Here is a 23479-nt window from a genome sequence, read left to right on the forward strand (position 1 = left end):
CTGTCTTACCGTTATCTATTATGTATTATCCTGACTATCACAGAAAACACGACATGGAATGCAGGAAGTGAACTACATGTACTGTACTAGATGTAGAATGGATGGGGGGTAGGATTAAATAAGCTTTGCTTCTTCCTACTCCTTTTGGACATGTGGAACTGTCAAAGAATGATTCATGAGATGTATTCCATTGTAACCTTCATGTTCAAATAAACTAAACCAAACCAAACCAAACCACATGGGATGCCCACATGGGAGCTCCTGTCCCCCAAGGAGTGAACCTCCTTGGGGGACAGGAGCTCTACCTTGCCTAACCCATGATTCTCCATAAACCCTGAATCGAGGAAGGTGTCATCGGAACCAGAGTCAATGAAAGCTGAAATCTGAATATTCTGACGCTAAATGACTGGAAAAAAATACCCGCAGTGCTCCAGTACCTTCTCTGGCATTTGAGAGTCGACGTACGCCACGACAACTCAACTCACAGCAACAGTAGACACAAATAACTTTGGTCTTGTAGAGAAAGCCATCTTGCCAGAGCTTTGAAGCGGAACTTACCATTCAAAATACCCTTTGTCCATATCTTCTCAATATTTGTTCCTGCTTCTGGCCTCACACCGCTGCATTTCCTCTAACTGCGGTGTGGGTCAAGGGTCAAACAGGATGTGAGCATGTTAATCACAAGTAAAAAAAAGAATAGTGCCGTTAAAAGAAATTGCTATTAACAAGTTAACTTTGACAGCCCTAGTTATTATATAAAATAATTTAAAAACAAAACAATTCTAACAAAAATGTAGAAAAAACATAAATAAATAACAAGAGCAAATACTTTATTTTAACTGGATTTCCTTAGAGGAATTGTTAAATAAAAAAATAAATTTACATAAAAAAAACTGCACATACTGTAATGAGATTATTATAGGTATCTTCAGTGTATGTATGTGTGTATGTTTGATTATTTTTTTTATGGTTTTATTGGCTTTCTATCAAAAAAATGCAATTTATTGGGTACTGAAAAGCTTTGTATTATTGTATTATTGTAGATAAAAAGTGATAGATGCATAAATACTAATCTATATTTTCTGCGATGTTGAGATGCAGTGGAAGAAATAAAACAGCAGCACCACATGAAGTTGTCAACATACATTTTAGTGAAAGACAACACTCAAACATCAAACATTTTTGGCTTGATAGATAAAAAAAACACACAAAATACGATTCATATAGATTTTTTTTCTTTCTTTTTTTGGTACGATATCTTCATTTTCATTTTTTTATGAGGTAGACTCTTTACGGGTCAAAGTGGAGAGACATTGTTGCTCCTGATAAACTGGCATATGAAAGGACATGAAATAAATACTCCCATGTACAATGTCTTCAAAATGAGGTAGAAACGGTTATGGTGAATGCACGATATACTGTATATGACAACAACAAACAAACAAAAAAAGATAACACTGAAATTTATTTTGGGTTGGACACTGAATGAGAACAAACAGCTTGCAGAGAACATTGAAGAGCATCAGTTCTTGTAGCTAAGCGCTTAAGTACTTTCACATACTGGGTTCCAGTACGTGTTTGAAGTTGTGATCATTGTGTCACACTTAAGGGTGCGTTCACACTCTGGTGCATTTGCTCTTCTAGTACAGGTCGTTTGGTTATTCGAAACCTGCTGCGCACCAAACGAGTGGACCGAGACCCAACGCTCTGCTTGCAAGTGATCTTTGGTGCGGTTCGGTTTACTTGAGCTCAAACGTGAACGCAACACTAAGACCCGGATCAATGTTAAAATGTCATTTTAAAAAAACATGATGGAATGACAAATACTGAAGTGTGCATTACAGCGGTGTGAAAAGTGCTTGCCCCCCTCCTGACTTCTTATTTTTTTGCATGTTGTCACACTTAAATGTTTCAGGTCATCAAACACATTTTAATATTAGTCAATGACAACACAAATGAACACAAAAAATGTTTTTTAAATGAAACTTTTTATTATTAAGGGTGAAAAAAAATCCAAACCTTCATTGCCCTGTGTGAAAAAGTGATCATCTCCCTATTAAAACATAACTTAACTGAGATGTAATAATACTTGAGATATATCAGTCTAGAAAAGGTTCTAAATCCATTTCTAAAACTTTGGGACTCAAGCGAACAAAGAGTGAGAGCCATTATCCACAAATGGCGAAAACATGGAACAGTGGTGAACCTTTGCAGGAGGAGGCCAATCCAAATTACCCCAAAAGCGCAGCGACTAATCATCCAAGAGGTCACAAAAGATCTCCCAACAACATCCAAAGAACTGTAGGCCTCACTTGCCTCAGTTAAGGTCAGTGTTCAGGACACCACCATAAGATAGACACTGGGCAAAAACAGCCTGTACGGTGGAGTTCTAAGATGAAAACCACTGCTGAACAAAAAGGCTCGGCCCAATTTTGCCAGAAAACTTCTTGATGACCCCCAAGGCCTTTGGGAAAATACTCTGTGGTCTGGTGAGACAAAAGTTAAACTTTTTGTAAGGTGTGTGTCCCATCATATTTGGCGTAAAAGTAATGCCATTTCAGAAAAAAACCCATCATACCAACCGTAAAATATGGTGGTGGTAGTGTGATGGTCTGGAGCTGTTTTGCTGCTCCAGGACCTGAAAAACTTGTTGTGATAAATGGAACCACGAATTCTGCAGTCTACCAAAAAATCCTGAAGGAGAATGTCCAGCCATCTGTTCGTGACCTCAAGCTGAAACCAACTTGGATTCTGCAGCAGGACAATGATCCAAAACACACCAGCAAGTCCACCTCTGAATGGCTGAAGAAAAACAAAATGAAGACTTTGGAGTGGCCTAGTCAAAGTCCTGACCTGAATCCTATTGAGATATGCAGTTCATGCTCGAAACCCTCGAATGTGGCTGAATGACAATAATTCTGCAAAGATGAGTGGGCCAACATTTCTCCACAGCGCTGTAAGAGACTCATTTCAAGTTATTGCAAACGCTTGATTGCAGTTGTTGCTGCTAAGGGTGGCCCAACCACTTATTAGGTTTAGGAGGCAAACACTTTTTCACACAGGGGCCATGTAGGTTTTTCTCTCCCTTAATAATAAAAAGTTTCATTTAAAACTGCATTTTATGTTCAGTTGTGTTGTCATTGACTAATATTTAAATTAGTTTGATGATCTGAAACATTTCAGTGTGACAAAAAAAACAATCAGGCAGGGGGCAAACACTTTTTCACGTCACTGTATATAAAAATATCACCCCCTGCTCTAGAGAAATTCAACAGAAATAAATCTGTTGTTTTTCAATTTGTTCTCAAATTTTAATTAATTTCTGTTTTTTTGCAGTATTTACTTTTTACTTTATTTTTTTTTCTTTTGGAAATTTTCATTTGGACTTTTAGTTTTTGACTTTATCACTGCAAATATACATTGGTGCATCCTTTGATTTTTCACAATGCCTTTGGTGGATTAAGTTTGAATACACCTGCTCTAGAGAAATTCACCAGAAACAAATCTTTCTTTTTCAATTTGTTCTGTAATTTGAATTGTTATATTCAGTTTTTTTTGTTGCATAATTTACTTTTTACTTTCTTTTTTTAAAACTTTTTTTCTTTTTGACTTTAACTTTTGTTGATTTTTGTGTACATCACTGTAAATATACATCGGTGCATTATGCAGTTACAAAAAGCATGCAGAAATCACAAACACATAACAGAAAATGTGTCGGAAGTCTCTCAGCTCTGCTCTCTCCCACTGTGAGTGTGTGTAGGCCGCTCTATAAAAGTGTATTTTAGAGGCCTTGGTGACGCTAAAGACGCTAAATTTAGCAGAATATAAAAATAGCCTACAAAATGAACTCAGCAGACAGCGTTTTGGTTTGGGATATTTGAGTTACATCACACAATACATCACGAAAGCCTGTTTTTTACTGCGCAGTCTTTGCTCACATGACAAAAATACCAGCGTGAACGCTAAGCAAACTGCACCAAAGTGGGCACCAAGTATCTTTTTTACATTTTCCAGAGTATCGAACCACAAATGTGAACGTAGATGAAAGATTATGATGCATTAAGATGCAATTTCATAACACTGAATTCAAAATTATATTTCTTTGCCAAAATCTTGCAACCAATTAGAGAGCGCTCTTAAATGTACTCCCAAAATGACCTGAAGCAATATTGTCACAATCCTCCCTTGTGCCAATTCCACAATCCACTAATGTAGGAAACAGAAAGACTTTATTAAGACCTTTAATAAACATAGCTATATAGAACGTAGTGTATTGTAGCATTTACTGTTAATTGTTCATCATGGAGTGCTTTGCCCCGCTGCTAACTATACACGCTAAACACATAAACATCATTCATCTCTCCACCAAAATCTATGAGGAAATCTATACATGAAGAAAATATGGTTCATATCTCTAAAAATGTCATCCATGTACATTATGGCATGTATTGTCCTTTCTTTAACAAAAAATATCTCAATTACATTCAACATTTCAGGCCTTGGTATAAATATCGCCGCTTTCCCGTATGTGTGCATGTGTGTGTTTGTGTATGCATGTGTGCGTGTATTGTCAATCCCTGAAGAGTTCAGAGTATGTTTTGCTTTTCAACAGCTCCAGTTTGGCTCAAAGGGCTCCCTACAAGCGGTAATAACATACATTCTTATTCATCATCACTCTGAGGTATCAATATTCTTCCTGAGTATTCAATAACATGACGACAAATTTTCCTTTCCAGAGGCAAAAAAAAGTATGCAAGCAGGCAAATTTTCAGTTTTGACATCCTGTGCGCATGGAAACACAGCTGGTCGCTCGCCTTGCTAAGTTCAGCAGTATGTTGCATGATTGTTGCTCATAGTTAAGACAAAATATAAGATGGCCTCTTGTAGAAAAGTGTTTTTAAACAATAAGCCTCTTTGAGCACCTGCATGTAAACAATATGCCCCAAAGTTGCATACGCTAAGTATTAGGGGTGTAACGGTACGTGTATATGAAACTGGCTTTTTCAGTACGGAACGCTCGGCTGTCGTAAACAATTTATACAGTGTTTCCCATGAGTTTATTTGTGGCGGCCCACCACTAATAAACACCTCACACACACCTGGTCTGCCAAAGAATAAGAAGATGTAGCAGAATATCATCAAATTGGCAACAATTTAACAATATTCAGACCCCTCTAGTTCTTCTTCTAGCTCTTGTCAAGCTTGTGACATAAAAAAACACACTAAAAGAAGCGACAGAAAAAAGTCCAGTTGTGTTTCTAAACATATTTGTTTTGCTTTTCATGTTTTTGCCCACTTTTTGTCTCCCACAGCATCCATAAAAATTACATACACGTGTCATGGCCAATATGCAAGTTACATAATGGCGATTTGACGACGCCACAAACGCATTGCAGTCCTGTGGGAAAAGCTGATATATTATTTAATGCATACAGTAGATATTTATGCATTTTATTTATTTATTTAATATAGTTGATATTATGAGGACTGTCTTATTTACTTTTTGTATTTTATTTGAAAATGACATTGTTTCATCTGTCAGCAGTTTGGAATTTTTGATGTTTCATTAAAAAAAAATCATTAATGCTGTTTACATGGGCTTTCACTTATATAGCTTTTCTACTTTCAAGTTACTCAAAGTGCTTTGACACTGTTACCACATTCACCTATTGATGACTCAGCATCACAAGCAATTGGGCGGTGTACTGAACACCCAGATGCTTCTGATGCTTTCATGTTGAAGTATCTTGGCCATGGATACATCAACATGGTCACAGGAGGACTGAGAATCAAACCAGCAACCTTCGTAGGGAAACGGCTACTCTACCACCTGAACTACACCCCCCTACATACAAGCTAAGGGGTTTGATGTTTTGCATTTGTTCCCTTACTGTACCCAAACTGTGACCTTAAAACTGTTGTTACGTACGTACCGAACCATGATTATGGCGTACCGTTACACCCCTATTAAGTATACTGTACTGTCGTTGTCAATGCCAAAAACACTTTAAGTGCAACAATGACATCTTGCACTAAAATGACTTTAAGGCCAGCTTAATTTCAGCAGCATGATTTTGTATCAGCTGGACAGCAGTAGCATTGAGTGGAAAACAAGAGGCGGGATAGCAAGAACGTAAAAGGGAATGCAAAAAGGGACAGCCGGTCATGATTGTGCTGAACTACTATGACAGTCTCACCTTTTGAATTATTGCTTTCCTTACTTTTTGTTCAGAAATGATCTCTGTGGGCTGGTAGAGTACATTGTTGTAAAGGGCCACATATCATTACATCCACTGCCACCAAAAAAACAGCATATCAGTGCTGCTGGAAGGAATTAAATAGATCCTAAAATAAATGCTGTCTATGCAGAGAATGTATAGACAGTATAGAGAGAATAAATCTTACAGGACCCAATGCCCCTTCTATCTTTGGAAAAACATGGAAACATGGAAAAAGACGAGCTATAATCATAAACTTTGCTGGAGCCCTCTTGTGGTTGTAAATTATATTCAGAGCAAGTGTTTTTGGGTTCCAACCGTGAGGGAATCTCGTCAGTGGCCTCCAATGGGGTCCTCAGCTTGTGTGTGCGATGCCGGTATCTTCATAGACATCCTCTGCTGAGAAAAGCTGTGCTCCCCTGACACACTCTCCACAGGCAGGCCGGACGGGGGGCTGTATTCTCCTGTGCCGCGATAAGAGGGTGACACGAGGGGCTTTGCGGGTTTGTAGGCCTGCAGCTCAGAACCTGAGCCGTTGACGTCATAGCCGTTGCCTTTGCTGACGCCGTTGCCATACTTTCTATAGCGCGATCCCTCCACCTCGGCTCCCTCTTGTCCATCCTCTCCAATCTCAAAGGCCTTGCGTTTCAGCGTTGTTCCAGCCTCGGCACCCCCTCCTAGGCTTTGAGATGGGTAGCTGTAACTGCCCCCCACCATAGTGGGCCTGGGGGCCAGAGGGGTAGGGGCACTAATCCCAGAGGGTAGATAGGAGGCACTGGGATGGCTGTATCCAGAAGAGAGACTGTTTTGGGGATAGCAGCCTGGCGGGTAGTTGTAGATCGGAGTGCTGGCGCTATAGCTGTGCACGAGAGTGGGTGTGGCCTGCAAAGTGTGAAGAGGGGCAGGGGGAAGTGCTGTGCCAGGCTGAGGGCAATATCCTGAGGACAGGTATGTGCTGTTGTAGGCAGGAGGATAGTCCTGTGATGATGGGGCACTGCATGGCCCGGCACCACTGTAGCCTGTGTCTGAGGCTAAGTTACTGCTCACAACAGTCACACTTCCTGTGGCCGGGATGCTGGAGCCCACCTTGGCGCCAGTTAGTGCTTCAAGTCCGGGGTAGCACTCGATGCCCTGGCTGATAGCCCAAGGCTCAGATTCTGTTTTGAGGAAAGCGCCAGGCTCTGAGTAGGCTCCTGTGGCGGGACGTTCATAGGGCAGGTCCAAGCCTGAGTATTTCTCTGCATAGCGCTTGAGGAGCGAAGAAGCTGTCAGGGCTGATATGTCGTCACTGGCCCAAGGGTAGCCGGTATGGGTGTAATTGCGGCGAGCAGCAGAATAGGGTTCATGTTTGTGGACAGACGGGGGCGATGTGGTGGAGGTGACGTCTAGGTGCTGCTCAGGCCACTGAGACAGAGGGGCGGTGTGCTCCGGAGACCAGTGCATCTTCAACAGACCTGCTGGAGACATCACATTTAGATCACAGTTCATTATCACAGATTATACAAGCTTGATGTTCGCGACCACTTTGCCTTTCCCAGATAATTCATCCACCTCACAGATGTGGCATATCAAGATGCTATTAGACTGCGTGGTTACTGCACAGGTGCGCCTTAGGCTGGCCACAATAAAAGGCCACTCCTAAATGTGCAGTTTTACTGTATTGACTGTGGATTTAGATCGATTTATACAGATTTGTGAACAATAGTTGCGGCTACGACTGACAAATGAAGAAGGGGTAGGATAAGTTCTGCTTCTTCCTGCTCCTTTTGCACATGTTAAATTGTGCAAGTATAGACATGTGATTTTCTTAATTTAACGTAGTTAAGCTGAGGTCACAACTCGTCGTACGGGCTCCTACGGCAAAAAAATGCAAGAAACGCACAGAGGGCGCCCATGTGACGTGCTGATTTTTGAGCCGTAGAGTGGCCACAGCAGTTCTTTGTCATGTCAAAGTAACTCTACAGGCGTTTATGTTTTTTTTTCAGGTTGCAAAACAACTTGACAAACGTGTCTTTCGTACATCTTGCTGGTGTCAGGTTTGGGCAAAATGTCAATTGTTATCAGACGGACTTGCGGACTCCTATGTGTGTTGTGCACCGCATGTGCAACCCACATATATAATTAGTGCGGCCAACACACGTTCAGATATTTGGTACGTCCTCCATGCGTGTCACGATCTTACTCCTTCATGGTCACCGCAACTACGTTCTATACGAACTAAAAAAAATGCAGGATGCAACAGCAAAAATCGCACAGCCAAAAAATTGTACGTCCAATTGTGACCTAGGCTTTACTAAAACATGACCATTATTAACTTGGTTTAATAATAATAAGAACTTGTTTTTTTTTTCTCCTTGACGGGGAAGGACGTGTATGGCAGGAGCTCTGTTGATGATACTGGAAATTTTAACTATTTTGGTGCTTTCCTGACTACACTTCATGAACACAAGATCAGTGCTGATGGCTGAATCCCCCATCTGAATTCCTTTAACTTGGATAGTCGAGAGGTACAGATACAAGTATCGATACCTGCTAGCAAGTCTCGCTAATTAGCGAACTGCTGAAGTTTAAAGAGGTTGCTTAGCAACAATGTCAAACACAAAGGAAAATGATACTGGCTCTGAACTTGCAGAGGAAAATGTTTCTGGCTCTGAATTCGCAGTGGACGTGGACATAAAAACAGAGTCAGGATACCTAAATATTCCAGGATACCTAGAGTGGAAAAATGCTACCAATAAGTTCAAAGAAACCTTCGCTAGTCGCTTGGAGATTAGAGAGATCACTCTACCACAAATAATGCAAGCAATTGAGAAACTGCTTTCAATGGCAGAGAAACATTCAGCTTCAAATGCAGCTATAAGGAGGACTAACGTCTCTGGAAATAGATGTTCAGAGTAATTACATAAACCTCCTTGAAGTCACAATGGATGTCAGTAATGGTGTCACAAACATTATGGCAGAAAATAGAGCACAGAAAAAGTCTATCACAAACATTATGGAAGAAAATAGAGCACAGAACAAGTATATCAAAAAACTAAGAAAAGAAGTCAAGAAGTTGCAAGATGAAAATGCAGACCTGGGTGCTGCTGTTAAGGAGGTTAAATACCCTATGGAAGATATCAAGGCTCTGCAGGATGATATTAAAGAACTGTTGAATGACAATGCTGCCTTGCGCTCTGCTCTTCAGGAAGCGCTAAACTGTAAAGAAAATACAGCATTTTGCAAGGATGTTAGGGTTCAGCAGGATGATATCAGGGCATTATTGGAAGATAATGCTGCCTTGCACACTACTCTCAAGGAGGCTACAAACCCTAAGGAAGCCACCTCATGTACTGATCTTAAGGACGCTAAAGACCCCAGGGAAGAAAATACAGCATTATGCAATAATATCAACATTGTACAGGATGACATCAAGGCACTATTGAAAGATAATGCTGACTTCCGCACCACCCTTGAGGAAGAGAAAGAAGCAAAGGAGAATATCAAAGAGCAAATTAAAAACTTCATTGACGAGATGGATCAGATGGCACGAATGAATGATGTGGTCCTCACAGGGCTCCAAATCACACCCAAGTCAAGACACGTTCCTACAATAAAGCAACAGATTGCTAACTTCCTACACTCGAAGGAGGTGGATGTCGATGTCAACAGTATTGACACTTGTGTTCCACTCCATGGCAGAAACAACACCACACCTGTCATCATTAAGTTCACCAACAGGGAATCCAAAGCTGCACTGCTGAAACAGGGAAAGAAGCTAAGCGGCACCAACGTCTACATGAATGAGCATCTCACAAAACGCAATTCCGACATCGTCAAGAAAGCACGAGACCTGAGGAAGCAAGGAAAGATTCAAAACACTTGGAGCACTAACGGGAAAATCTACATCAAACTAAAAGGAGGTCCAGGAGTTGCAAGAGTGCTTGTTGTCCAAGATATCAGCAATCTGGATACATATTAAATATCATACTACTTGTACTATACACCCTACAAGACAGACCAATACAATCAGAAGACTACATTCCATAGCAATAACCTTGACATAGTTAATAAAAGGAACTCTTGTATACAAACCCAGCGTCACTGGCAGTGCAACACCAAAGAAGATGTGGATATCAACAGGAGAGAAAAGACAGGATCAATAGAAAGGGAAAAGGAAAGGAAACGGAGGAAAAAATGGGGGAAAAAAAACTTTTTTTTTTTAAGCATTTGTGTACCTGTATACTGTATATGTATATATGTGCGTACTTGTGTAGGTGCAGATGTAAGTGTATATATATGTATCAGTGTGTTCCTACATATGTACACACATGTACTGTATGGATTAGCAATTGATGTGCTACGAAGGGGGGGTAGGATTAAATAAGCTCTGCTTCTTCCTACTCCTTTTCGGACATATGCGTGTTCGAAATAAATTAAACCAAACCAAACCAAACCAAACTTGACCGTAGTTTTATCAGTTATTGTTCATTGTTAACACCGGGGTTCTCTGCTGTGCATAATAATTTAGCAAAGGCATCAAATTATCCAGATTAAAATGGAACATTTTTAGCCTGCCCTAGCTGAGCATTGTGTCAGCGCTTAGCCTGTGCTCTTCCACACCATTTCATTGAGGTGGGGGCGGGGGGACTGTCCTAATCTTTATGAGAAGCCGCTAACATAGCCCCCAGCCTGGTCTCCACGGCGATAAACCTCCATCAGCCGGAGCGCTGTCCTCTTCCTTTGCCTCTCTCACATTGGGTCCATTGTTGTTTCTCAGCGAGTCTCTTAGTCAACAAAGCCACCCCCACTGAGCATGTGATCTAATTCGGCCCAAACCTCAGGGGTGTGCTGGACAGGGAGGGCGAACGAGGGTGGGGTCAGTGTGTATCAAGGGGAAATCAGAGTACTTTGTCATGCTACACAGTGACAGTACTCCAAAAAAAGCTGTGTTTAGTGTGTTATACACACAACAAAAGGAGAGAGTGTCTGCATTGGGCTCCTCAGCCAGTGTCTCCCAGCCTGGCATTAGGCTGACATTCCATGCATTGTAGAGTATTTTATCCTGACCCCAGGCTTGGTCTTCAGCAGCATTGACAGTGTCCTCGATAAAGGACATTTGGTGTCTCTTAATTCATGATAACACTTCAGATGATGAAGTAGCCTTTTATACAGCAACAAACAAGACTTGGTCAATTCAACTAATTTGAATTGGATGCCATTATACAACTATGTTCTGTTATGTCTATTTCATACATATTATTTATTATGATTGTCATATGAAGTTACGGTGACAAGAACTTAAACTACTATTTTACCACATTATTAAATTGCCTTATCATTTTCATATGTATTTCAACCAGCAAAGAGTGCATTTGGAATGCAGGAAGAGAACAAATATATTGCAATTGATGTCAAATGGACGCAGGGTATACTAGAAAAAAATATTTTTTGGCACAGTAAATGTTACTTTAGTTATACATGTAAACTACATGAGAAACCGTAGTTAATGGATTTATTTAAAAAATCTTTGTAATGTATTTACTTAGTATTAGGTAGTAAATTTTGCACATTGTTTTTGTTATGCACTGTACATTTGAATAATGATACTTCAGTAACGTTTAGTTAAGCAGGATCAGTAGCAGCACATTTTGAGACTACCAAGTAAAATTTACTACAAAGTTCATATGGGGACGTCAGAGCTCCCTCTGGTGGCCCGCCAGGCATCGCATCCCTGCTGGGCACTCATGGCTGCCATTGCCCAATGAACTGCTTTGCTGGGACAAACTGCATGATGGGAGGAAGTTAAAGTGAATTTTTATGAGGTAAAGTAACATGCTAATAAATGTTACTGAAAATGTTTTTTTTTAAAGCATTCTTAAAAAGCAAGTAGGTCTTACTTGAGAATGATGTATAGTTTACATGAGAATGACCCTTGTGATATTTACTTCTACGTCTATGTGGAAAAAGTTACTGAGCTGTTTTTAAGTCAAGGTTTTTTCCAGTGTAGGATTAAATAAGCTTTGCTTCTTCCTTCTCCTTTTGTACATGTGGAGCAGTGAATTGTAATTTGTGATGTATTCCAATGTAACTTGTATGCATGTTCAAATATATTCAACCATTACCATTACCCCACTCTAACCCAAGAAACGCAATTATACCAATGTATGTTTCAATTACTAAAATATTAAAACATTAAATAATAATAAAAATATTCAAACGTGTACCCAAAGTTCAAGATGTCACCCGAATGAAAAATAATTTCGTACTGTAAAAAGAATGAGTTAAATAAATCATGAACAGCCGGACATTTTAATAACATTCATAAAAGACATGATCTTTCATTTCTCAAATTATGATTTTAACGATAAAAGATAGCTACGTTTTGATGAAGGCCTGTCATTCGAGTTCATGGTCTGCTTTTTAAATAATCAAACTGCAGATTGCAATGTTTGTTTTTGGCTAACCTACACACACACACACACACACACATACACACACACACACGCAGATTACTGCAGGTCGTGTCACATGTCCACCAGGACCACCAGATGGGCCTCTAAACGGTCCACATGTTGATCCCTAAATTAAATGATCCTTCAGCCCAATAATCCCGCTCATCCAATCCAGGGATAGCGGCGCCCTTAGCCAGCACAGGCCCCACCCAGATGGGAGAAATCCCTACACTCGAGGGAATTCCCGATCATGGCAGTGACCCACACACACGGGGGCACAATAAACATGGCATCGGGTCACAAAAAGCCACACACAAACAAACAAAAGACAGCAGTTTTTGACAATATGAGTCAAGAAATCAGTCATGTTCATGTTCAGTGTAGCATGCATTTCCATGATCTTGCAATGCTTGAGTCAACATGGGGGAGTGTGTTTTGCATTATATGCCAAGAATTAAGCAACGGAAGGTTTAATTTATTATTATTCATTCATGTATTCATTATTTAACACGCTAACCACAGGGAGTGAACAAACTATCAGTAATAGCTGAGATCTGAGAAGGGATAGGATTAAATAAGTTTCCAAGTGTGTCAATAAGACCAGTAAAAGTTGCTAGATTTTTTTTGCTAGTTGCAAACATGAAACATGGGATTTCCCAGTTTCTATGGTAACGCTGCACTTTGCTTTTTTAATATTAAACAACGGAGGGCCAACCGTTAGTGTACGTCTACTCTCATCCCGTCTTCAACAGATGGCCCGTCATCGATTACAGACATATTCCAGCGCAGTAATCTAGTGTGACCTGGAAACCCCCTGAAAATTGGACAGAGGAATGTAAAAAAACTGGGAGTGGATCACCAAGCTGGAGGGTGCGCAGACTAGTAAAGCAGACTAATGAAGGATTAGAGCAGGCTTTATCTGGCTGGAGTGTCACAGTCTGACACTCAGGCTGGACAAAATGGAGAAGTGGCACCACTGGAGAGAAATATTGGTCAAATCCTCCGATAGAAGAAGGAATGTAGAAATTCCTGATTATCATCACATTTTGTATTTATTAAATTATTGTGTAGCTTTTTTGTTTTAGCAATGCTACAGTGGCCATATATCAGGTTCTTTAATAAATACAATCAGAAAATACAGAACATTTTATTTACTATAGTATTTAGTATAGTAAGAGTATTTCTATGTATTATTATTATTTATAAATTATATTTAATTTAATGTTTAATCACTAATAAATAATTATTATATGTTATTACATGTCATTATATACATAATAATAATAATTATTATTAAAAATAATCTTTAATTTAAATATATTTTATTTATATAAATTATTATTTATTATATTTATTTATTTAGATTTCCTAAAAATAAAACACAATAAAAATGTTTTTATATTTATTTTTTCAAAAACAAATGAAAGAAAATAAAAATGTTCTTTTATAGTTTAATGTGTTTAATTGTTATTTATTTTAACTTTTTTCTGTTTTTTTTCTTTTATCACTACATAAGATATCTATTTGCTATCTGTCCTATTCTTCCTACACCTTTGTGGACATGTTGAATTGTGCATGTTTCTTCATGTAACTTTGTCTGATTTGTTTGAAATAAACTAAAACAATACCATCTTCTAGCTGGAAATGACATAAAAAGTGTCAAAAGACTCTAAGAAGTTGTGTTAAGAGTTATCATCATTTTGTAAAATTTGAAAACTATTCATCGGCACCTTTTGCTCCACCACTGCAGCGTTCTAATCAAGCACTGAATATGCATGTATTGACAAAAACTAAGAATATTTTTTGACTCATCGTCAAAAGGTAAAATGTATAAAAACTTAAAATAATTTTCATGAATATTGTTTAACACAGAGATGTCCAAAGTGCCGCTCGGGGGCCATTTGTGGCCCGCAGCTTGTTTTGCATTGGCACATCAAATATAGAAAAACAAACATTTACACACACATTCATACCTATGGACAATTTGGAGTTATCAATTTACCTAACATGCGTATTTTTGGAATGTGGGAGGAAAACAGAAGCACCCGAAGAAAAGCCACACATGTACAGGGGAAACATGCAAACTCCACACAGAGATGTCCAACGGAGATTCGAACCCAGGTCTTCCAGATCTCCTGTGTGGCCAACATCACTGCCACCGTGCAACGATTAATTAAAATGAAAAACAACCACAGAATTAATTCAAAAACCAAAATTAAGCCAAAAGATGAACACCAAATTCCACAAAACAATGTAAAGTTACTGGGACCTCAATTAAAAAAAAGAAACTAAATGGAATTAAATTCAAATGAATATCCACGCATACAGTCGTCCTTCGCTATATCGGGGTTCAAACATCGCTCCCTCATTCTATTGCGGTTTTTCAAAAATTTATGAATTTATAAATGGTCTCTGTTTCGTGGTTGACTAATATTATTTACACACTAACACACTAATATTTAAATATTATAACCATTTATAATCCTCTAGGCATGCTGGGAAGCCCACTCGCTCAATTTTTCTGATACCCACACAGTCAACGTGGTACAGCAACATTTTGCGTTCTGCATGTGTTTGTTTGTGTTTGTTGCACCGTGAGTGAGGGAGGTGTTTGATTTGATGACCTGAGTATCAAAATAGATATTTTTTTTTTACTCAATTGTTGCTTTAGCATCAGACATCTGTGTTAGAGCGAGGGTATTAGTTTGTGTGTGTGTGTGTGTGTGTCTGTGTGTGCGTTGTGGAGGGAGTTGGTGGAGGGTTGGCCCAGGAATTAGGAGGGATGAGTGAGGGAGCCCCGACCCTAATCTAGCAACTGGTGTTGGCTTGGAACTTGTCGAGAGCCCTCCATTCTTGGCCACGCTTGGCTTAGCAGCAGACAAAGATGAGAACTAAGCCGGCTTGGTACTGTGACAGCTTCCCTTAATCAGTGTGAGCATCATACAGTCTACTGCCAGTTTGGGGCTCACACACATCTCTAGGCATCGTAAAACACAACCAGACAGATTACAGGAGTTGGCAAAGGCAGCAGCTTTTTATTGAATGAGAAAAAAATACAGTGTACAGTGTTCCCTCGCTACATTGCGGTTCACCTTTCGCAGATTTTTGCAATTTTGCTTTTTTTTAACAGCGTATGAACGCGCATTGGGTTGTGCCTCCTCGTGGTGTACTGTATTAGAGTCATCTATCCGTGCTCTGTTGTATGTGTCTGTTATTGTATTTACTACTGCTACCAGTAGAGGGTGTTGTATACTCATGTTGGAGACGTGTTCAACTCCGCCTTGTCTCAGTATGTGTTTATGTGCCTGTATCAGCATATTAGGAACCCACAGTAGACAGTAGCCGGCTAAATATAGAGCCACAACAGTACCTATTGGCTCAGGAAGAGCCCGCCCATTGTGTTCTGCATCCCGATTGGCCGTAGACCATTGTCAATCAATCTCATACGTGCCGTTTCCGTTGTGGTCAATTGTGGCTAGCGAACTAGCTAGGTGAGTGAGCTGCTTGCTAACCGCCAATAAACAATAGAAGAAGACGAAGCTAACCAGAAATGAATCTTCGGTTCAAGGAGGAGGACGAGGAGGAGGAAGACGGCAGGAGCAATATGTTTTAACAAGGACAGAAAAACGCTACAGCCAAACAGCGCTGGACGAGGCTTGGTGAGAAGAGGACTGAATACACGTGAGTCACTTAATAATTTCTTGTGCCCAACCTAGTAAATCAATCATTAAAATTTAAACGAAATTTGAACTTGTTTAAACAAGAGTGAAATGTGAGAAAATGTTAATGCCTGTCTGAGAAGAGTGTATGCGTTAAACCATAGCCTTAAAACATGGATAAGAATTGTAAACAAATAAAGTTGGCTACTTCGCGGATTTCACTTATTGCTGGCTATTTTGGGAACCTATCCCCCAAAATAAACGAGGGAACACTGTATCCAAAAAGTATTCACAGCGCATCACTTTTTTCACATTTATGTTACATTATCCCAAAATTGATAGTTTTTTTTATCTTCTCAATATTCAACCTTGCAAGGCCAACTTAAAAAGCTTTTCTGAATGTTGCAAATGTATTCAATATAAAAAAATGCTGTCTCATATTTACGTACTGTACATGTCTGTGGTGTATCAGAGAAGGGAACTTTGAAATCATTGTGTGGGTTATGACACATACTGTATACGATAGCCCCAGTAGCTAAACTTCGTCAAATTGCTATCAATAAGCCAAATTGCGTATATGGTCAATAAAGGTTTTATTATATAAATATTTTTTTATTATAGTGCCACTTTGACCCTGGGACAGATTAAGTCCATTTTCATTGAGCATAGCAGGTTGGATTGTGTTCAGTCTTGGAAAGTCAAGGAGATGCCGGCACAGGAACACGTTCAGGCAGGGGGAGAAGCAGAGAAAGTTTACAGAGCAAATACAACCAAGGTGAGTTGCACTGGAACTATCAAAGTAAGGTTGTCACGAGACACCCAACTCACGAGACGAGACGGTACACGAGATTGGGCCCACGAGAACGTTTTTTTATTTAACCGAGTCAAGGTGCATTTTGAAATGTTTATTGTCCCACAAATTGACGCTAAAGGATATTATTGTTTACATTTTTTGAGACCAATAAATAATATATTTAAAAATAATAATAATAATATATAAAAATAATAATAAATAATATATGATAATAATGCAATATTGTCTTTAATATGTCATCTTTCACTAAAGCTGCAGAACTGGCATTTGTGACATGTATTTTTTCACAGACAAGTCATAGTTGCCTGTGTTATTATCTTATTTTATTTCTGCAATGAGCCCAGTTCCACAGGTGGCCCCCACGCCACACTTTGGACCACAATGTGTGTTTTACCAGCAAGATGAGGTGTCGCCAAGCAAAGAAGGAGTGTGTCTGTCTGTCAGGGGCGGAGATCCTGTGCGACAGATACTTCACCTTTGTTGACCGCCTGTATTTAATTACCAAATAAATGCATCACGCAAGCAACGCTTCCTGTGTGTAAAGCACTTAATGTGCGATTCCAGTAATGCCGAGCACATTTCCACTTCCATATCCATTTATTATCATTCATAGTAGCAATGACATAGTTCACATTGGCTTCTGGCGACGGTTTTTCTCCAAACGAGAAATCTTGTCACGTTTTAATCTTGCATGAGATCTCGTGACACCTCTAATTAATAGCGCAGTCGTCATTAATCCAAGTAATTGTGTTGCTGCCTAGTAAACAGGTAAATCCAGAGCGTAATTGATCCGATAAATAGATTGATGCACGCAGCTGCAAGGACACTAAATCTGGTAATGTGATAATATCATCTCCCCTGTATGACATCCTCAGCGAAGACGAACACAAACAATGCAAGACCTGAATGTTTACAAGCTTGCAGGACCCCTGGTACACTGCATGGTCACTTGGAGTCATTAGGGGCTAATTAGATGAAAGTAGAGGTGGGGGAGGGGACCAAGTAGGAATGAGATTTGGGGGGTTGTGAAGCATCAGAAGCGGCTGTGGAAGGGAAAACGCACACACACACACACACACACACACACACTGCCTGGAGTTGTTGTTACTTGCTCTCCACTCCCAATAAACAAAGTCTTCCATTTCCAGCAGGAACACAAACACAACCGCATAAGCTGAAGTGTGTCTTTGTGTAGTGTAGTGTAGACACACAGTCCTGGTCATCTTTCAGATGAGTCAGGCTACTGGAATGCCAGGAATCTAACCTGCGATCTATTTACACAGCACGTATCCTCGACACGCACTGTCCACTTCCATGCAGACGCAGAGGCCATATACTCGTGCATCAGCTGTTTGCACATTACTGGCTCATTTGTGTTGACGCCGCTGTGTACATGCACGTATAACACAGCATTGGGGGTATGAAGCAATCACTTCAGTCCTCGCAGCCTTATCTCCTCTGGCTTGCAGAGTCAAGGGGGCTGCATTGTTATGTAAGCAGCAAAGCAGAGTCCAACATGAAGTTGGGAAAAGAAAAAGCCTCCTCTGTTTTTCCTTGCTGCAGGCCTGCAGAGCACACAAGGCCTCACTCATGTCTTCCTTTTGACTGGAGCATTAAGACACTGATTCAAACATTATTGCATGATCCCTCTAGTTTCTACTTTAGCTCATTGTAAAGGACGACTGTGTCTGAGCCTGTGTGGTCAGTCCTCCCCTCCCCCAGCCCTTCAGCTCACGCACACACACATGTGGCCCAGGCCAGCCCGGCCCCCCTTTTGCTTATTGTGTCCACTCATATATCAGGCTGCAGCTGACCAGTCCCTCCTCATGTCCTCTCCATCTGCCCTTCACTTTGCTCTTTTTTGCACACCCACACCAGCACCAGCTCCTTGCCAAGACACCTAATGAGGACCAAAGATGCGCTCTAATTTGCTTAACAAGCTGCTTTAATTATAATAGAAGCCTAATGTGTGTGTGTGTGGGGGTGTGTGTGTGTGTGTGTGTGTGTGTGTGTGTGTGTGTGGAGGCGGAGGGCACATTAATGTGTGCTCCTGTGCAGGACTAATGAGAGGCTGTTGACACCAGCTTACTAACGATCCAGCCTCCATTCACACAATCGCTTCACCCTGGTAACTGGCCACTAAAACGGGCTTACATCACACTCTTGGTGTCAACACAGCCCCGTAATGAGAGGAATATTTGGACTCTGCAACCAAGAAGCAATTAAAATAGCAGCAGTGTTAAAAATACATGAGCAGAAATCTAGCAAGAAGCTGTGAGTCTTTTTCGGAGGGAGGAATGTGACAGATGCATGCTAGCACGGCTTGTGTCTCGCCTAAAAAAAGACACTCCTGCTCCCGGAATGTACCATCAGTTTCTCCCTTTTCTGTTCCAAAAATGCAGAAATAAATCCCTGTTGCATTATTCTAATCAGGTTAGCAGCCTAATCCTGTTAAAGCTAGCCTTAATCAATAGCTCACTCAATCAATAGAAGCATATTCATCAGCCTGGGTAACAATCTCTTGTGATGATCACAAACATATGAGAGTGCTGCACTATGATGTGTTCATGCACCATGAAGAACTGGTCCTACTTGGAACACCAGTCCATTAAAGAATGTTTCTCCTAGACCAGGCTTTTGCACACCTATTGATGATTTATTGTTGGCTAAAATATTGTGACCCACCCATAGGCACCCACAAACCTATAGTATTTATTTATTTATTTGTTTGAGTTGCTGGCACCAGCACCGTTCAAGCATAGACACTAACAGACCTTAAAGAAATGTAAGTATAGTACAGTAGTTCCCAAACATTTTACAGTCGCATACCCTTTCAAACATTTGACCAGCCATGTCCCCCTACTCCTGCACACTTAATAACCGTAAACCTTTTTATCTTAATTAACTTCAAATATTGAACATTAATTTTATATCAATTCCGGGCCAAAAATGTGTATTTTGCATGAACACATTTTGATGAACTTTACATGAGCACTGATAAATAGGTAAGTAATCATCCTTCATATCTTTTATTCCAGTCTGATGTTGGCATCCTACCAGAGTATTAGGGCCACGTGGAGAAAAAAACATCTTAGATTTCACGAATACATAATATGACAAAAAATAAAGTCGGAAATTTACAAGAATAAAGTCGTAATATTAGGCGTCAAGGGAAAATAGAGCATAGTTCTTCAGGAAGGAAGGAAACTTTCCTCTTGCTTCAGGCAAGCTTTTATTTATGATTATTTTAGCAACAAAACAGCAGTTGAGCACAAACAGATTAGCATGGCTAGCCCTTCTCACTTCCACCTTCCTTTCCCTGCCACCTCCACAAGCCTAAAGCCAACAATCGCGTAAGCCCCCCTTTTCACAGCTGTCTCAGGCAATGCCTGTAACATCAAGTTCCGAGTTTTTTCTCTTTATTCTCGTAATATTACAAGTTTTATGTCGTAAATGTATGACTTTATTCTTGAAATATCAGATTATTTCACATTTTTCAATGTGGCCCTAATGCTTCATCCTTCTGTATGACAGCCTTGAATTTGAGCATCACTTTTTTTGTCCACTCACGATGGCTAAGATTTAAGACTGCATATTAATTCAATACCAAATTGAAGGGAAACGTTTCACAATGACGATAAAGCAGTAGCCACAAATACATACAACCAACGATAAAGCCTCATTTTGGGGGGAATTCCCACTCACAGTGACACGTTTTCACCGCTGCGCCGTGCAGGGATTGGAACACCAATATAAATTAAATCTTCAAGATTAAGCATTCTTAATGCACAAAATAATCATCAAACTTACTTATTAGTTCATATGATACACACAGAGTAATGAACAACTTCATGCACTGTTCCCTTTCTGCTTTGTGTTGTGTTGCGCCATGAGGCATTCAGGCGCACTCGTAATTGTGAGTGTTAAGCGCTAATTATTTTAGTTACATACCCCCTATTACAATTGGTGCACCCCTGGGTGTATGCATACTCCACTTTGGGAACCTCGGGTATAGTATATAGCGGTAGTTCTCAACTGGTTTGGCTGCAGGACCCAGCATCAGCCCTTAATCACAATGTGGAAATTTTTCAACTCAAATGTATTATATATAATGAAAAGACAGTGTTGTTTGAATTTTACATCACTTCCCTGTGACATTTAACATAAAGAAAATGCATTTAAACAAATGCACTAGCTTGATGCTAATTTACGCTGAAAGTCTGATAAAAATGCTACCGATTAGCATTAGCGATTTTATATGGCAATTTCAAACACCTCCAAATATGACAATTAAATAGATAACTAAGATCCACTTCCAACAGACGATATATATAACAAGCATAAAAACACTGTTTAAAAAGCACTGCTGTAAGGTATTTTTTTGATTAGCATATAACGGGTGACGGCTGTGCAAAAGTACATTGGTAAACCTCACTCCCTGACACCTTAAGAGTCACGCTGGATATCAAGCTTTAAGCTGGATGCCTGGTGCTCTAGACTATCATTGAGTGGACTGTAATTCCAGCTCCAAATGGGTTACACAGGCACACACTGTTCCTTTTGGTCTTTATCGTGATCAAGCACAGTATATGTTTATTTTCTGACAATATTTGCCGTATTTATGTAGTTTTTGCGCAGAAAAAATGTGAAATAAAGTAATTGTCAATAGTTTTAGCAACACCCCGAGTTGTTGGGCCAGTTGTGAAGACATGAGAGGACAGGCGATGGTATTGTCTAAACAAACTTGCACTATATCCACACAGAGGCTGAACACGTTCTGTGAAATTCCTCAATGCATAGCCTGGAGACTCAGCTGTAAAAGCCATTAGCATGTCTGTCCTCTCTACAACACTGACTCTGGTGGTTCTTGGCATGGGGGAAAAAAAAGTTATGTAATGATCCAATGTCCATTCTTGTCTGTGATATTTGCTTGCTACGCCGCTACAATACGCAAACAGTCCCTTTAAATATCACATATTTGAGAGGTCTGAGTTGAAAAATTTTCGCAATCTGTGTCGCTGCTTGTTACTGAGCAGCGGTGATGGTGGGCACCGCAGCCTAACCAGTTGAGAACCATTGCTGTACAGGACCCCCCCCCCCCGCCCCAAGTCTCCCTCTGCTGCTACAGGATGAAATCATGGTACATTCATGCAGACTTACTGTAAGGGGTGACAGGACTGAGCATTCTGCAGCTCCGGCCCCACGGTAAAAAGGACAGGACCGGGCCCACTTGGTACTAGTGAGAGCCCAGCTGCATGTTGCAGGACCCCGCCGGGCTCCGGCTGGTGAGGCGGCTGCGAGGCGGGTTAGTGAGCGGACCACGATACCCTTCCATGGTTCATGTCACACCTTGAGGCAGCTGAGACAGGCGGCCACCTGAGGAACGCACACAGGGCAATATCAGAGGCGTCAGACACCCGAAGAGACCGACTCGTCAATTTCTATTGATGAAAGTAGAGTGACGACAAAACAAAATTTTGCAGGTCTCCGTGTGCTCAAGTGAGTTGGAATGCTAAATGTTCTAACGCACACGGACAAGTTCCTAATCCCCTAAACTCACAAGCATAGCAACGCGCACAAAAACAAAGAGACGGAGAAAACCTTCCTAAAAGCAATTGCAAGAGTGCACATGCACAGAATAAAACATTATGACTGCGAGGACCATCCTTTAGGACTCTTCCCCTGGATTGACCCACACAGGACGCACTCCTGAGAATGCCATATGCACACCAAGCAACAGCATGTAAAGTGGAACACATGGAAAACATTACAGGAGCTGAAGATCTAAGAGGAACCTTTTCACGTTAACAAATCCTTACTGACCTGATCACGCATCGGCTTGATTTCAAAAAGTAATCCACTATTCCACAAAACAGTGTGAGAGTGTGTGTGTGACGTGTGTGAGGCTTGGACTCTCTTGTGGGACCATATCTTTCTCTCCTCCACTCCCTCGATCGCCCTTCAGCTCCCTCCCTCTCCTAGTGACAACAGAGCAGCACATACATCCCCTCCCCCAGCTGCAGAACCCCTCCCCCCCTTTTGTTGAAACTATTTCAGCAGGAAGAGAGAGGGAAAAAGTGACCAATCATGCCATGTCAGAAGAGCAAGTTTCCCGCTGCGCTGCATAAATATGTGCATGCATGCTTGCATGTGTGCGTGTGTGTGTGCATTATGTGTGTGTTATCTTTTGGGACAGTTTGATGAATGAGCATGCATGCCGGACACACGCGGCTGAAAAATGGTGAATTTTCTCCTCGGCTGACCACATGAGAAGTTCAGTTATTGTCAATGACTTCTATTGATCCACCACATCGATCCCAGTATTGTTGGCTGGGTGGGGTCGCAACAACCATG

The 23479-nt window shown here is 40.6% G+C and overlaps 1 protein-coding gene across 3 annotated transcripts; it reads right to left on the reverse strand.

Annotated features, from left to right (window-relative positions):
• Positions 1-1149: 1149 nt before the first annotated feature.
• LOC129186830 (fidgetin-like protein 2) lies at positions 1150-23061 on the reverse strand. 3 transcript variants are annotated; one of them, XM_054785493.1, is made up of 3 exons: positions 22949-23061; positions 22286-22501; positions 1150-7672 (listed from the first exon to the last, which is right to left on the reverse strand). In XM_054785493.1, exons 2-3 carry the CDS (start codon positions 22308-22310, stop codon positions 6552-6554), a joined length of 1146 nt encoding a protein of 381 aa, XP_054641468.1. In that variant the 5' UTR covers positions 22311-22501; positions 22949-23061; the 3' UTR covers positions 1150-6551. The 3 variants fall into 3 exon arrangements, with proteins under 3 accessions (XP_054641468.1, XP_054641467.1, XP_054641469.1); XM_054785492.1 differs by having other exon boundaries at positions 1150-7675; XM_054785494.1 differs by lacking the exon at positions 22286-22501 and having other exon boundaries at positions 22949-23007.
• Between the last annotated feature and the right edge of the window lie 418 nt (positions 23062-23479).

The sequence above is a fragment of the Dunckerocampus dactyliophorus genome, chromosome 8 (genome assembly GCF_027744805.1).
Source record: "Dunckerocampus dactyliophorus isolate RoL2022-P2 chromosome 8, RoL_Ddac_1.1, whole genome shotgun sequence".
NCBI classification, from domain to species: Eukaryota; Metazoa; Chordata; class Actinopteri; order Syngnathiformes; family Syngnathidae; genus Dunckerocampus; species Dunckerocampus dactyliophorus.

Excerpts from the sequence above, each read along its gene's own strand:
- LOC129186830 (XM_054785492.1), bottom strand. The coding sequence starts at position 22,310 with ATGCTCAGTCCTGTCACCCCTTACA. Across the intron at positions 7,676-22,285 it reads CAGTCCTGTCACCCCTTACA|CAGGTCTGTTGAAGATGCAC; the intron begins GTAAGTCTGCAT and ends TGATGTCTCCAG.